The sequence below is a fragment of the Labrus bergylta genome, chromosome 3 (genome assembly GCF_963930695.1).
Source record: "Labrus bergylta chromosome 3, fLabBer1.1, whole genome shotgun sequence".
Lineage (NCBI taxonomy): Eukaryota > Metazoa > Chordata > Actinopteri > Labriformes > Labridae > Labrus > Labrus bergylta.
In genome coordinates, this window is record NC_089197.1 from 25,611,620 (window position 1) to 25,626,816 (window position 15,197).

The following is a 15,197-nucleotide window of genomic DNA, read 5'->3' on the forward strand; positions in this document are numbered from 1 at the left end:
TAAATAAATCAGTCACACTAGTTTTCAATCTTACCTGTTGATGTGATGTCACGGGGGGGAAAAATATGATTCAGTCATATTTCAATCAGTGTCACAAACTGTCACCAGGCAACATAAGCCTGCTCTTCAGATGTGTTTTATTGATGGTGATATGACCATTGATCATATTATGTGTAAGGAGGCATTTTATGGAACAAAACAGAATGTTTCAACAGCAAGAGAGTCCCTTATGTTACCAAAGCTCTTTGGCTGGACATAAACAAATCATATTTTATTTATGTACAGTATGTAATTGCATAAATTGTAATTTGAAATGGGAATGTTTACTTTAAAAAATTTAAATGTGACTAATCTTTTAACAGAAAACCATTCACGTGATCATAGATTACAAGCTGTAAAGAAATACTGTGCTTGATAGAAAAACAATAAGAGGGGAAAAAAAGAGAAGAGGTACGGATGTTTGGAAACAACATTAGATAAAATTGTTGGAGATAAATGAATATGTGATTTCTTTAATCTCACTCATTCGTGAGCCAATATGAACAACAGGTCTGTTAGATAACTTTGTTAAATATGTTTGGTTTTAAAAACACAAAAAAATTCCCGGTGTTAGAATTTCCTGTCCTTATTATGAGAATCAAATGTGTGCTTGTTTTCATGTGCTGGTCTCACTCAAGTATTTTGTCGGTCCTAACAAAACCCTGACCCCCTGTGATGGGACTTCCTCCTCTGCGCAGGCTGTTTGTTCAGGCCTCTTATACTCAATCAGCCCAGCTCTCTGTGCCACTCTTGTGTTTTGTGTAGTGCTGCAGTACATGCTGACATTTATTCAACTTTGACTTTGTAGAAAATTGATTCATGTTTGTGTTTGTGAGACAGATATTCAGAGGGATAGAGATGGATAACTCTTCATGAGAAGCCAAATGAGCCAATGAAATATTTTCTTAAAGTTTTTTTTTTCTGAAAAGATGAGTCAGAGTTTGCCTCTTCTGTTTTAAAGCCTCCCTGTTGTATTTTTCATGTCCCTGTTTTTGCTCCTATGTTTTCTCATGCAGCTGCTGGTTAAGTAGCTTAAATGCAGCCTTGTTTCCATTTCACTGTGGGGTATCGGCTCTAATGCACAATGTCCACCAATGAGCCTCTGTTACAGTGCCGGCTTGTGGTAATGAAAAGGACATACTGCAGCATTTTCACAACAGCAACGTCTGCAATGACCATGAAAGCATTTGAGTTTGAAAATGATTTAGCCCCGTTTTTCTTGCAACAAATGAATATGCAATTGTATTTATCAGGAATGTGCTAGAGGGGGTTTCCCGAGTGAATCCAAACAGTGTGAGATTCAGAGCAGAGCACATAAAAATATCCTGAGGGGTGTGCAGAACAAAATCCAGCAGACACATGCTGTATGGCTGAGATAATACATGATGCACAATGCCAGAGATGCCACCACAAGCATGGAAGTGAGAAACAAGAACAGGAAGAGCCGGGCGGGAAGAATTAGCAAAACTTCCTGCGTGTAGCATGAGGAAGTGTTTGTCTAAATGGTCAGAGCAGCTTGTCAGATTCTGCTGTGCGATGATACTGATCAGCTAACAGGATGTGGGGCGTCATTGCTCTCTCTGATCCAAGAGGTATGCCAGGATAAGATGTTATGCATCTTACAACATTTGCCTCATTGGGGAATCAAGCAACATAAAGAACATAAAGTGTGTAAGCCCTGCTGGCATTTTATCAGAAAAATCTGCAAAGAAAGTGTGGTGGTATCCTGAAAAAAGGGGAACCTCTGAACTGCACAGAGATGTGGTTGTACCATGATAAGAGCAAACCCATTACATATGTAAATACACTGCTTTGGGCAGCAAAATGTTATGTCTGATCATTGATAAGCTGAAGATCTGTAGGGAGAGCTCTAACAACCCCCAAGACAAATATTTCCCCTTACAAAAGGCCACATTTACTTCACCAGCAAACCTATGTAAAGCAACAAGCCTTTCGTGAGTAAACCTAATTGAGGAAACAGATCGAGTGAAGTGAAGCAGGACTGATTAGATCTTCCAGCATCTTCAGTGGCGAGACGGCATCGAATACACAAAAACCCTGCAGGAACGGAAACCGTGGTTGTAATGCTGCGGATGATTTAAATAGAGGAAACACCTTTTTCAGGGTATGGAGTTGTCAGTCATGACCAAATGAGGGCTGGATATTGTGAATGTTCTTCGGCTTTTATCTCTTGCATTTCTAGTAAAGCAGGATGACAGTGGGCAATTAGCTGCCTGCACAGTGATGAAGCTAAAAGAGCACAAACCCTGGGCATCTGTGATGGTTGCAGGCAGGTTTAGGAAAGTGTTATGTCTGTGATGACAACTTTGACCTACAATTTTCTACTGAGACTGTGCTGCCACTCTCCAACATTTATCACATCTTTGTTAAAATGTAATCACAGATCCAAATGATTACTTTAATAGAATAAAATAAATGAATAAATATTTTTATCTTGAACAACTCCAGCATTCCCCTTTTAATCGTTCTTGTCAAGTTCTGTGTTTTTGTGACCACAACTCTGCCCAAACTTGAAAAACTGCTTGATCAACTGCTGAAGGATGCAAAGGACAACTCAATTCTCCTCATAATTTGATTTTCATTTTCTTGAAGATGGTTTTGGGTTTGATGGTTTCAATGGATGTAAACAGAATGATGGAATATGAGGGAATTGAACAAGTTGATAACCTTCAAGATAAACAGAAAAGACATGCATTAGTCTCAAATAAATTCTAATAAACATTTTCTCTCAAAGTTTTCCTAAAGAATACATTTTCCCGTTACTTGGTTCTCAAACAAACAATATTTCAACAAAATACATAAGCTTAAATTAGCATAACCAAAATTGTCCAACTTAAACTGCATTTTTACTCACTAACTCAACCAAACAGTCATGAAGAAGCATGACCTCAACACATCATCCACATTCAAAGTTGTTTTTCCTCCCAGTTGCATCTTCTGATCGATCAGGAGTTGTGGTCGTGCCCTGTTTCCAGGGGCAGGTGAGAGGGCCAACTGAGCTATCTCCATGCTTTACCATTGGGTGCGCAGGTGAATATGGTCCCTCTAGGAGCACTTTCCAAGATTTTGGGTTCCACCAACTTATTTTGCATGTGGTCGCCCTCTGCAGGTTTGGAGTGCATCAGAGTGTGAATGTGCTCTTGTGAATCAATTGGGATTTGACACTACAAAAACAAAATTGAATGGCATTCCTACAACGAATAATATAGTCCATTTTATTTTCTATTTTATTTTTGCAGTCATGTGGATCTTAATCAGAAGTTTTTTTGTGACACTGATGACAAGGTGACAACAATCAGCTTCATTAGTTTTTCGCCTCAGACCCCGTTCTATTTTGAATTTTAGCCACAGTGTGTGTGTCAGTTCATGGCGAGGTCACATTATGAGGGAGTGTTTGTACTCAAACAATCGTTATTAGGCCCTACTTGTTTTTAATCAGTCTTTTTGTCAAGGGCGCTTTGCCTCAATAATCTGCTTGTAGTTTTTGCTTTAATTAAAGTTGCAGTGAATACATACATTTTCTAAACAGTTTGGACAGTCTCAAAGCCAGTTTTGTATTTATAACGGCTATCTAGAAGATTTGTGTTTGTAATCTTAAAAAGACATCCTTTCAGAGCTGAGTGATCAGCTTAGCCTACCGCCAGACTCCCTGAAAAGCAGAGTTGCAAAGTTTTCATGTACATTTTGTATACCCCCGCCCCATATCAATTATTTACTCAGTCCATCCTGAGTTAACAAGCTGCCTTTAAATAAGACATGGCTTTAAAACATAATGGGAGACCTCAATTATTTTTTCATTTAGCAGGTTTATGTGAGGATAATTGAATTAAGTGGTAAGAGAGAATAGAGACTAGTCTGTGAGTCGACATTGCCAAAAGCCCACCTCCAGTCTTGAGGTATAATTTCTGCAGAGCCTACTGTGTAGAGATTCTGTGGCACCGTATCAAGGCCACAGGTAATTCATCTTCTGGCTCCAGCTCTGCTTTGCGACCTAATTAAATGAATAAAGATGTGAAGAAATCTTCATTTCCGTAGGGATAAACACATTGCTGCATGGGAGAGGTAAGAGGAAAAGCTGGCTTTGTAAAGGATGAATAAAGGCAGATGAAGATGAAGCCACTGGCTTGGAGAAAGTCACTGGCTGAGGACATTTGAATAGTGAAGGGAAAAACACAGTGCTCTGGTTTACTTGCAGCTGCAGTTGCTGGCTCATTTGTTCTGATAATAGCTCATCGTGTGCATACTTTATGCAGAGCTGACTCCACCATATATATGTCTGAGTTAACAAACATCTCACTTCTTGTGTTAACACTCCACATCGAAAGCGATGGGCGTTACACAAGACAAAGGAGAAGCTTATGTCATAGAGGGAAGACACACTTGAGTGCACTGCTGACAGTTTAAATACTGCCTGCCTCATCACTGAAACATCTGGCTTCTATTTGGTGTCGGCTGCAAAAAACACTCAAAAAAATGCTTTTTTCTTACAACTTAGCTCCCTCACTTTCCCCCAGCAGCCTCTACCATCAGTGTGTGAGTGTGTAGGTGTGACCTGCGGAGTAAAATCTCTTTGAGTAGTCAGAAGACTAGAAAAGTGATTTTCCAATTTACTTAAAGGGGCTCTGACGGTTAGAATATCACTCTTAGTAAGATCACAGCCCCTCTTAGTCCTCCCCTCCTCGTGGTGGATGGGCGGGGGGAAAAGGAAGTATGAATAATATCACTTTCCTCACCTCCCCCATCAAGCCAATGAGCCAACGGTAAAGCAGGCTTCGACACATTTTTTCTGTTTGAGTGAATGAAAATTATCCCAGTGATCAAAGTCAGCGACCTCAAACTTTGTGTGGGCTGGTGACTCTTAAAACAGTTCAGCTCCAAATTTAAGCTGTCTCTTTTTTTACAGCCTGGTGTTGTTTCTATAACTCATCTGCATGAGGCTGAGAGTTATTCTACATTTGCATAATAAGGTAAGTGGCTGATTTGATGGAGCTGTTTGCCTGGAGCTGATCCCAGCTGTCATTGGGCGAGAGGCGGGGTTACACTCTGGACTGGTCACCAGCCAATCACAGGGCTGACATTTAGAGACAGACAACCAGCTACACTCACTTTCACACCTACAGACAATTTAGAATCAGCAGTTAACCTAACAAGCATGTCTTTGGACTGTGGGAGGAAGCCGGAGTACGCGGAGAGAACCCACGTATGTATGAGGAGAACATGCAGACTCCACACAGAGAGACTCCTGTCAGACAGGGATTCAAACCAGTAACCTCCACACAGAGAGACTCCTGTCAGAAGGGGTTTCAAACCAGTAACCTCTACACAGAGACTCCTGACAGACGGGGATTCAAACCAGTAACCTCCACACAGAGAGACTCCTGACAGACGGGGATTCAAACCAGGAACCTCCTCACTGTGAGGCGACAGCGCTAACCACCGTGCAGCCCGTCGTTTATTCATGTGTATTTAAATGATCTTTGACTCGTTTGTAGTCCTGTTTACCCATTAACACGTGATGTTTACTGTTTGTTCAACTAAATGTTTGAACTTATATGTGTGAGCGATGGGAAACCCCTAAACAACCTCCAGGGGATGAATGAAGAATCTTTCTAAAGGCCCGCCTTAACGCTGCCTCTTTTACCCGTTTCTAGATTGATTAAAGGTTAACTCTCTGATCCAGGTCTATACTTCCTCCCGCCCACTACGCTCTGCCAATGAAAGGTGTCTGATCGAACCTTCACAACAGGGTCCTAAGACGTTGCTTGTGCATGAATCATTGACCGTTCAGAAAGCACACCTCTCCAAACTGTGTCAGGGCTAAGGCAGGTACGAGCACTCACACCAGTCAAACAAACTGGACTTTGGGGCTCAAACGTTTGGCTACAGTACAGATCGCTTAGTGTGAGTGCGCCCTGAGTGCGTACCAACACTCGCAAGAAACAGATGAACGAACGCTGCACCGGGAACATAAAGAACAGAGTGATGAAACATTCACTTTGTACGTATTGAGGGAACTATTTTGGACATATTGTTTCCCTTTTTTTTGACTTTTAACAGTGCAGCAGGCCAGGTCCAGGTCTACACTCCCAGGTTCCTGCCTCCATCTCCGAGTTCTCCTCGATCATCTTCAGGATGTCTAAGCTGATCCCGGTGCTGTCGGCGACGCACTGTGGAGTAACACAGACACTTGAGCTCCACATGACTTCAAATAACACATGTGGAACTTTATCATTCATGTGGAGGCGGAGCAATAACATAGAACACCTTTTTCTGGCTCGTGGCTTCTGGCCTTACAGTAAACTACAAATACACCAGCCAGTACCAGGAGGTAAACGTTTAAAATAATTCTCTACACATGAAATAAAACAGCAGCTTTGGTTTGAACAGCACATCAGAGATCATGCGTCTCTGAGTCTATACGCACGGCGTGTGTTTGTCAGGACACTTTTCAGAAAACATATTTATATTTTCATTTCATTGTACAGTGTTCCCCTTTGTTATATTTTGTATTACATATTTGCTTTAATACAGTGTATAGCTTCTGTACAGTTTATTTTAATTTACTTAGCTGTTACTACAACGTATTTATTTTTTTATTTTATTTGTACTTTTCTAATCTTTTTTTCTTATAATGCTATTCTGTTTTATATATAATTTGAACTTTTTTGTAGAAGCTGACTCAGGGAGAAACACAAAAATTCCAATGTACCTGTGCTGTCCTGTACCTGTGCAAATGGCAATAAACATCTATTCTATTCTATTCTTTTCTCCCGACAGCAGAAGGAGCTGAGGGCGGCAGATAAACAAAGTAGAAACAAAGCAGCTGTAATCAAATTCCCTCCCCACGTTCCTCAGATTTCTTCTCATGAGAAGTGGATTGGAGGTGAGGTCACTGTAACCTTTGTCCACCTCCAGTCCAATCTGTCCATCCTTGAGCCCAAAAGTTCCCAAACTCTTAAGATTTCATGGTTTTTTTTTTCCTTTGACCTCACGTACTGCTCTGGGCCTGTTGACTTGGCCGCCCGTGCTGCCGCCTTTAAATGGAGAGTTGGTAAAGATGTTGTGAAAGTCCTTCACCCTGTAGACACACACAGCGCTCATCCCCCTGCAGAGAGAGAGACACAGAGGTCAGCTAGTTTTTTTTTACTGACTCATCTGCAACAACAAGGAAGTGCCGGGAGGTCAGAGCAGATCTTAGACGTGCTGGTTTTAAAAAAAAACACAGCTGAGCAGACGGGTACTAAAGTTAACTTTAAAAAAAGACTGAAGAGGAAGCATAAACAAGGTGAGAGAAGTAACTGAGTTCTGTCTGTTCTTCTTTTGTCATCAATGCTAAACCGAGATAAATAACCGTCAAATCATCAGTCAGCAGTTAAACAAGGGTTTGAGGTCACTAAAAGGCTGAACGTGCATATACAGAAATATAGCAGAGATCAAGTATATCCTCTGAAAATAACTCTGTGAGTCATGACTGTCTACAATGGGTGTAACACCCGAGTCCCACTGTCTGTGATGTTTTCAGAGTTTTCAGAGTCCTATCTTCAGTTTGTTTATATCGCCAGGACAGCGGCTGAGTCCTCCCCTCACATATAAAAGTTGTTTAATTGAGGGACTAGAGAAAAGAAGAATAACATACTGTACTCACTGCTTAACTGTGTTTCTAGATCACGTTAATTTCGGGTAAATTTACATGCAGTGTGAAGATACGAACATAATAAAGAGCATTAGCATTAGCATGCTAACACAACAACGCAGCGCGAGATGTTTTGGTTTCATGGTGGTGCTCAAGGGCGATATCAAAAAGTCTTATATTCTTCCTTTAATGTGGTTAAATGTGAACAGGTAAGAGTGACTCTGCTGTGTTATACAAAGACAAAAACAACGGCGTTGGCTTAAATCACTGTGACACACTTTTAATGTCCTGATGCTAAAAAAAGCTAAAGCAGAAATGCGAGTAAATCCTGAGAAATAAATCAAAGATGAGAGTCTCTTCAATGACTCAGAGTTCAGTCCAACAGTTTGCTCACGCTGTCTGGAGCTGGCGACGCACAAGACGATTTTCAGATCTTTTCAGACGATTTTTAAAAAGTGGAGACCACAGAGACACGGGGACGGTTTGACCGATGTTTAACATTATAGACAAGAGATCTCAGAAGATAAACAAACATGGAGGACGATGGCACTGACAAAGTTACATAGTGCTGAAAACAAGGTGAGCGGGGCGCTCTGTGGACATGAGAGAGACGCCATTCTCCCTGTTGGAGGTTATTGTTCTATTAGATCAACTTTGAGACTACTGTTTGAAGGAGAAGGAGTTACAGGTTTTTGCTTTAACAGCCAGTAAGAGGGTTATTATGTATTTGGGTTCAGATCCACTTCAGGACTATGCTGTGGCGTGATGTGTGATCCCTCTCAGTATCCATCCTTGTTTGACAACATGAAGGATATGAAGTCTTACCATTCATTCTTGAAGAGTGCATAAACCCTGGAGTCCTGCCAGCGCTCTGTGCGCACAGCAGCCACGTGGACCAGCTCAGAGAAGTGCTGCTTGCTGTCTGGATCTCCGCAGAAGAGCCTGGCGTTCATCTGCGACGTCCAGATATACTGCATGTGTCTCTTGGGACCGCCCCTGTCTGCCTAAAGCAAGCCACAGCCACACTGTCAATCACTCCTGAGCACAGGTTACATATAGTGGAGTCCTTGTTTACAGCGGGTGTACTTTGTGCACCAATGGATGCTACAACTTTGTTTTAAAGGATTCAAACCATCGAAAATGTTGATGCCTCTTATTCAATCTTTACCATGCAAACCTGTGAGACGAAGGGGAGCCACATTCCGCTGTACAGGTCTGAGTCTCTGTTTTTCTCCTTGTAAAAGGCAAACACTTTATTCTGCAAAGGGTCTTCTGCCTGTCTGATGATCACCAGACCCACATAGTGCTGCTCCGTGACACAGAGGAGACAGAAGTCAGGGACATGGGACCTTTTCAGCAAACTCCACAGACAGATAAATCAGCAGTAATACGACTTTGCAACAGCTTTCACACCGAGGGAGATGTTCAAAGATCTTAACGACAAAGTGAAGAAACATGAGAATAAAACACAATAGGTTCTGCAAGATAAAGATGAAGAATCCAAACTCCAGAACAGGAATAAGAAGAACGACACACTGTATGAGTAAGAGTCTGCATGTTTAACTAAAAACACTTCACTTCACTTACAGCTTTAATAAAGGAGGACCATAAAGTTCTTAGAACCAATTTATCGCCATGCAAATACCTTTATTATGGTTCGCTGGTCCTACACGGTTTGTCCCAAACTTGTGGACGTCAACATTCTCCTGAGATCCAGAGTAGGTCGTGTAAAGGTGAGCAATGAGCAATGGTAGAAAGAAGAAGAAGAAATCATTAGAGAGTGTTGAACTGAACGAAGAGGGTTCGTAGAGTTTAGAGAGACAGAGTCTTTCTCCTTCAAAATAAAATACAGACTTCTCCTAAAGTAAAGACAGAGTGAGCAGCTTTCTCCTTCAAAATAAAATTCAGACTTCTCCTAAAGTGAAGCTGCTCCATCGTCCCTTCTGGGCCTCCATACATGTGTGGTGGTGACTGTGTCTGCAGAGACTCTGTCCTCTGACTGGATTTTACTGTTCTGCTTTGTTCTGGTTGACTCTGGACATTTATGGGTGGGGCTGGTGTGTTTCCTCCAGCCAATGACAGCGCAGCAGATGAGTTTAGGAGTGGATACAATTCAGTGATTGGATGAGATTCAAACCGGTGAATATGACGGACGTGGACGTAGCAGCAAAGAAGAGAAAATATAATCAGATTGAGGGGAACCACCAAGCGGCTAAAGCTCGTTCTAAAACGAGGGTGAACCTTGTGTTCTCTTTTACCTGTGGACGTGGAGTTGGTCTACTTCCTGTTGGACAGGCAGGTGACAAACACCGGCGGTTAGGTGGAAACTTTCCATGGGAATTCACGGGAATTTATGGGAATAAACGGGAAAAAAACAGGAATTTACTAAATTGATGATTGGCCCTTAACAGGTAACTTAAATATAGTTGGGGAAAATATATTTTAGCATAATCTTGACTAAATAAACCAGATTTCATGCACGTACACTTGAATATATTTCCTCAATCACATGCACATAGCACAATGCTTACTGCAGGGCTATTGAGGCCACGCCCCCTGCATGCAAAATGTTTATATCTATGCTTTGATATGATACAGCTTGATTAAATGACCATCAATTTCCAGTTAATTCCCAGAAATTACCATTAATTACCATAAATTCCCATAATTCCCATTGAAAGTTTCTGGAAATTTACCAGAAATTAACTGGAAATTTTCCACCCCTTTTCAACCCTATCGGTGAGCCCAGGAGGAGGGGCCCAGTTTAAATGTCGTGTTTACAAGAAAACAAACATTTCTACTGACTCTAACGTTTAAAAGAGCGTAAAAGTTCAGCAAATATGTAAAGGAAAGGAAAAGTACCCCCTGACGACAAACCAGCTAATCAGGAAGCAAAGACACACATGCAGGAAATAAAGTAATCCGTCAAAACTCACCCACAAAAACAGACGGTTCACCTTCCTTCATGATGAATTGTCTGATACTTCCTTGTATGCTCCTCATTTTTTCAGAGGTACGGCACACGAGAGAAGGATCTGATAGAATCTATGAGAACACAAAGGAGACCTGTAAGAATTACCGCTGCACAAAGGAGAAGTGACTGTTCAGTGTAAACGATTCATTAAAGATCTTACATTTGGAGATGGACGATAAGAAAAGAGACGTTAAGATGGAGTCGAGCGCCAAAATACTCCAAGAAGATAAAACATACAGAGCATCAAATATGAGAAATATAAAATATAGAGCGGGTTAACAACCGGGCCTCACAGAATCACAGTCCAAGGACTTTAACTGTATTTAAGTCATCTACATGAGTGTGCACGCTCACAGATACATCACATATGAAATCTTTTCCATCCATTCTCAGTCTCCAGTCACTGTGTTTTTGAGTCGGCAGCGTCCTACAACTTCACCGCACAAAGTCTCCCTGCCGTTGGTCCCACACACATACGCCTGGTTGCCCTCTTCCCTCTTGTGCACCGCCGTGAAGTTAAAGTTACAATCCTAGAACACAAGAGAGACTTCCATCAGATCTGACCGACGCACCAAATGTTCTGCTGCCGTGTTGTTTTGATGCTCACTGTGGTCGACGTTCCACCGACGATGCAATCTTTCCACGTTTGTCATTTGAGAACAGGCTGCTGCTGCACTTCTGAGATAGACTAAAATAATGACTTTATTCTTTAAAGGCTTTAAAGGGTTCTCCGCTCATCATTTTCTCGCAGGCTGGTCTCGAACTCGTTAATTTATTTAATTTATTTTCTGCTCTCCTTTGTTTGCAGAATGGAGGTGATGTTACCAGCTGCAGGATGCTCAAATGTCCAGCAGAGGGCGCTGTAGGTTTGTAGCTTTTCTTGTTTTAAACAGATGAAGCACAAACCTTCTCTCCTTGTGGATCACTGACAGTCAGAACACCGTTTTAAAAAGGATTTGAACCCCTTTGTGAGTTTTTAATCGGACTCCATGAGAACCTTTAGCTTTCATACTTGATGCTTCATAAAGGAACGACAAACGGGGATTAAATACAGAAATCAACCAATAATTAACATTATTAACGACCAAATAAGAAGGTGAATATAGAAAATTATTTAGTTTTTCTTCTTTTGTTATCCATTCCTTCAGTATCTCTTTTTGTGTTTGTAACTTTTTATTAAAATTTTGACGTAGAACAGGAATGCATAGATTTGATATGCAGTAATAAGTAACCTCTAAAAATCAATCCTTCCATTTTCTATACCGCCTATCCTGTTCAGGGTGGTGGGGGCCAGAGGCTCTACCAAGCAGAAACCTCCAGTGTTGAAAAATGAAGTCGATGCTGAAGTGTAAAATCCTGCAGTTCCTCGAGTGTCCACTAGAGGCTGGCTGCAGAAGCACAGGAAGTCACATACACACCCATTCTAAAAAGCCTGTTTTTACAGCAGAGATTAACATGTTTACAGCCTGGTTCAAAAAAACCAAATAGGTGTGATTAGCTCATGTCTCGATCGACACACACTGTACGGGGGGGTGAATGTTTTGATGACTCATCAGTTTTGATTTGATGAAGGATAAGAGTTATTCACAATAAGGCGTGTAGCTGACCTGATTGACAGGCGGGCGCGGTATAACGGTTTGTCAGGAGGTTTAAAACCCGCCTCAGCTCCAGCTCTCAGCCTGTCGTTAGGTTGCCTGAAAGTTAGACTGAGACAACATTTCCAGCATGGAGACTGCCTGTTCAACATTTCCAATGACAGTAGGAAACCTCCCTAAGGGGGGGCCCATCTCGCCCTAAATATGGCGGAGTGACTTCAGCTAACATTAAAGTCTTTGTTCAATAAGTTTTCACTGAACAACGATGATTATTAATGTCTACATTCTTGTCTTATAGCGACTTTTCAACTCTTTGTCAATCGAGCTCAACAATATTTTTTGTGTTACTTCCAATATATGTGACCGGATATTTACTGCTGCTGAACGGGATCAGCGCCAACAAAGTGACTATGTGTAACAAAGACAATAAAGATCGGATCCTGTCCGAATGTGAACTTGGAGATAAAATAACACATTTGAATTTTGCAGATCTTTTTAAGGTGTCAGATGTTTTATAAGGTAATGTTTATGTTGGCTGGTTAGAGGGGCCACCTGTAAACTTCTGCCCAAAACACACTGCAGAAACATGACTGCGGGGGGAAAACAGCATTAACCACGAGGCATGGACCCTTACTGTTACAACATTCAACAAGTTAGTTCAAATCATTCAAATAAAACTGGTTAGAACACATAGACAAGAGGATACTGAGACTGAGAACTTCCTGCAGCGTGCAGCAATAAGAAGCCTTACTTACGACCATAATATGGCGTTCACACCTGTAGAAAACTCCTGAATCCTCCTGAAGATAAGATAAAATAATCCTTTATTTATCCCACTATAGGGAAATTGTTCATGCTGAGCGTTGTGTGAACACAAACAGCTGAATGTTTCTCTCTTCACCCGGAGTTTCTCCTCCAGCCTCCTCATATTTATTCTGCAGAAAGTCAGAGTGAGCTGATGTGGGAACGCAGCAGGGTATAATCAGGAGAATTCACCTGGAGCTTTATTCCCTGTGATCGCTGCACAACCATAGACTGTCTGCACGCCACCTGTACCATCTCCGTGTTCTAATGAACCTGCTGATGCATGTTTCCTGTTCTCCAGTATGTTCTTCTCCACTCTTTAGTTCACATTGAGACTCTGTTCAACTACACGTAGCATTGATACAAAGCCACATATTCTCAATATAGAGTCGTATAGAGGACTCTGCTGCTTCGTCCATGTCTTTTTTTTTGCATCAAGTCTTACCTCAGGTAACCCCCCCCTCCCCCCCTCCTCTCCTGTCTGACAGGGATAGTCTCCTGCAGTGAGGGGCATGTGTGAACGACCAGATCAGGAGAATCTGTGATGTCATCTGAAAGCTGTGAATACTCTCTGCTCTGAAATCAAAACATTGTAGGCTGTTTTTGTGGTTTTATATTCAAACCTAAAATCATAAAGCGCTCTGTTTCTCCACCACCTGGGATCAACAGGAACACAGTTTGCAGTGCTTGAGTGTTTCTTTAGCCGGACTGGAGCAGACTGCAGTTATGACTGGAAGTCTTCCAGGATTAAGATGTGAAAGCTGCAGCAACGCTTCACATGCTGACTGTGACTGCAGCTTGTGATTAGAGCAGGTGGCTGAAAACTCAAGAAGCTCGGACTCAGAGGGAGACAACAGGAGTGTGTGTATGAGTCGTCTAAATGTTTAATCAGCCAATGAAGGCTGCTCTACTGAGGAGTGAAGATGATCAACACATGTGAGTCAATGTTTTTATCTGCCAAGTTTTCTTCCTCTGCAGGTCAGCTCATCTGAATTGTTGATTAAGGTTTTTCATATTGAGCCTTTGGGCTGCACGGTGGAGCATCCCTCCCGTCCTTCAGGAGCCTCTCTGTGTGGAGTCTGCATGTTCCCCCTGTGCATGTGTGGGTTCTCTCCGGGTACTCCAGCTTCCTCCCACAGTCCAAAGACATGCTCGTTAGGTTAACTGGAGACTCTAAATCCCCCCCTAGGTGGTGATGTGAGTGTGGCTGGTTGTCTGTCTCTATACAGGGGCCATTCTAGAGTCTGTCGGGGCCCTAGGCAAAAGTTAAAATGCTTTCCCACCAGTGTTTAGCAGGGCAACCAGAGTGAGTGCTGTCAGATGGAGTCCCATTAGGGAGGTTTCCTATACTGTCATTGCAAAATATGCACATTTTGGGCTGCTGTGGTTGAACGTTTTGTCAGCCTTCTTGGGCCCCCTACTGGTCTGTTGACAAGCAGCTCCTTTGTCTGTATATGTCAGCCCTGTGATTGACAGGCAACCAGTCCAGGGTGTAACCCCACCTCTCGCCCAATCACAGCCGGGATCAGCTCCAGCCCCCCCCCCCCCCCGTGACCCTGAACAGGGAAAGGCATATTGAGACTTATTAGACATGTTTGTGATGCAGAAGTCATAGTTTTTTCTCTTTCTGTTACTTTAGCAGGTTTTGATTGTCGTGTTTCTGCTCATGTAAAAAAGGACTTCAGATTGTTTTCTGTGAGGGCACTCAATCTTTCTGCTCTGTGAGAGTGGTGAGAGAATCAACTCATTGCAATCAGGTGTGTGAGGCACTGATTGGCTTTGATTAAGCCCAGGTGTGGGGAGTTTTTATATACTCTGAGTCTCCAGTGCTCTGTGCTGACTCATTATCTCACCTTCAGAGGTAGTGAGAGGTTCTCCCTGTGGTTTCTCAAGTTGTCGGTGTATCTATAAACACCAACTCAGAACTTTGTGTGTATTTGATGTCAATTGCCTGTTTCCCAGTGTATAACTTAGGGTGCTGGAGAGTTTGTTGTGACTCCAGCCTTCTGGGTTATCAAAGGTCTCCCGGGCAGCCTTTGCCTTCCGTTTCGTGTTTTCTGGGTCTCCTGGACAATTTCGGTTTTGAATCAGCTGCTTGGCAGCAATGGTTTAGTTAATAATTTTAGTGCGT

At 42.2% G+C, this 15,197-nt stretch overlaps 1 protein-coding gene across 2 annotated transcripts; it reads right to left on the reverse strand.

The window, feature by feature from the left end:
* Positions 1-872: 872 nt before the first annotated feature.
* Positions 873-9,983, reverse strand: LOC114921866 (semaphorin-7A-like). 2 transcript variants are annotated; one of them, XM_029282477.2, is made up of 4 exons: positions 9,339-9,983; positions 8,862-8,999; positions 8,519-8,697; positions 873-7,165 (listed from the first exon to the last, which is right to left on the reverse strand). In XM_029282477.2, the coding sequence occupies exons 2-4, from the start codon at positions 8,892-8,894 to the stop codon at positions 7,024-7,026; spliced, it is 354 nt and encodes a 117-aa protein (XP_029138310.2). In that variant the 5' UTR covers positions 8,895-8,999; positions 9,339-9,983; the 3' UTR covers positions 873-7,023. The 2 variants fall into 2 exon arrangements, with proteins under 2 accessions (XP_029138310.2, XP_065809100.1); XM_065953028.1 differs by lacking the exon at positions 9,339-9,983 and having other exon boundaries at positions 8,862-9,196.
* Between the last annotated feature and the right edge of the window lie 5,214 nt (positions 9,984-15,197).

Bases quoted from the DNA above. Each gene is read 5' to 3' on its own strand.
- LOC114921866 (XM_029282477.2), bottom strand. From the start codon at position 8,894: ATGTGGCTCCCCTTCGTCTCACAGGTTTGCATG. The intron at 8,698-8,861 runs GTAAAGATTGAA...GGCTTGCTTTAG, and splicing joins TCGTCTCACAGGTTTGCATG to GCAGACAGGGGCGGTCCCAA. The intron at 7,166-8,518 runs GTAAGACTTCAT...CTCTCTCTGCAG, and splicing joins GCACTCTTCAAGAATGAATG to GGGGATGAGCGCTGTGTGTG.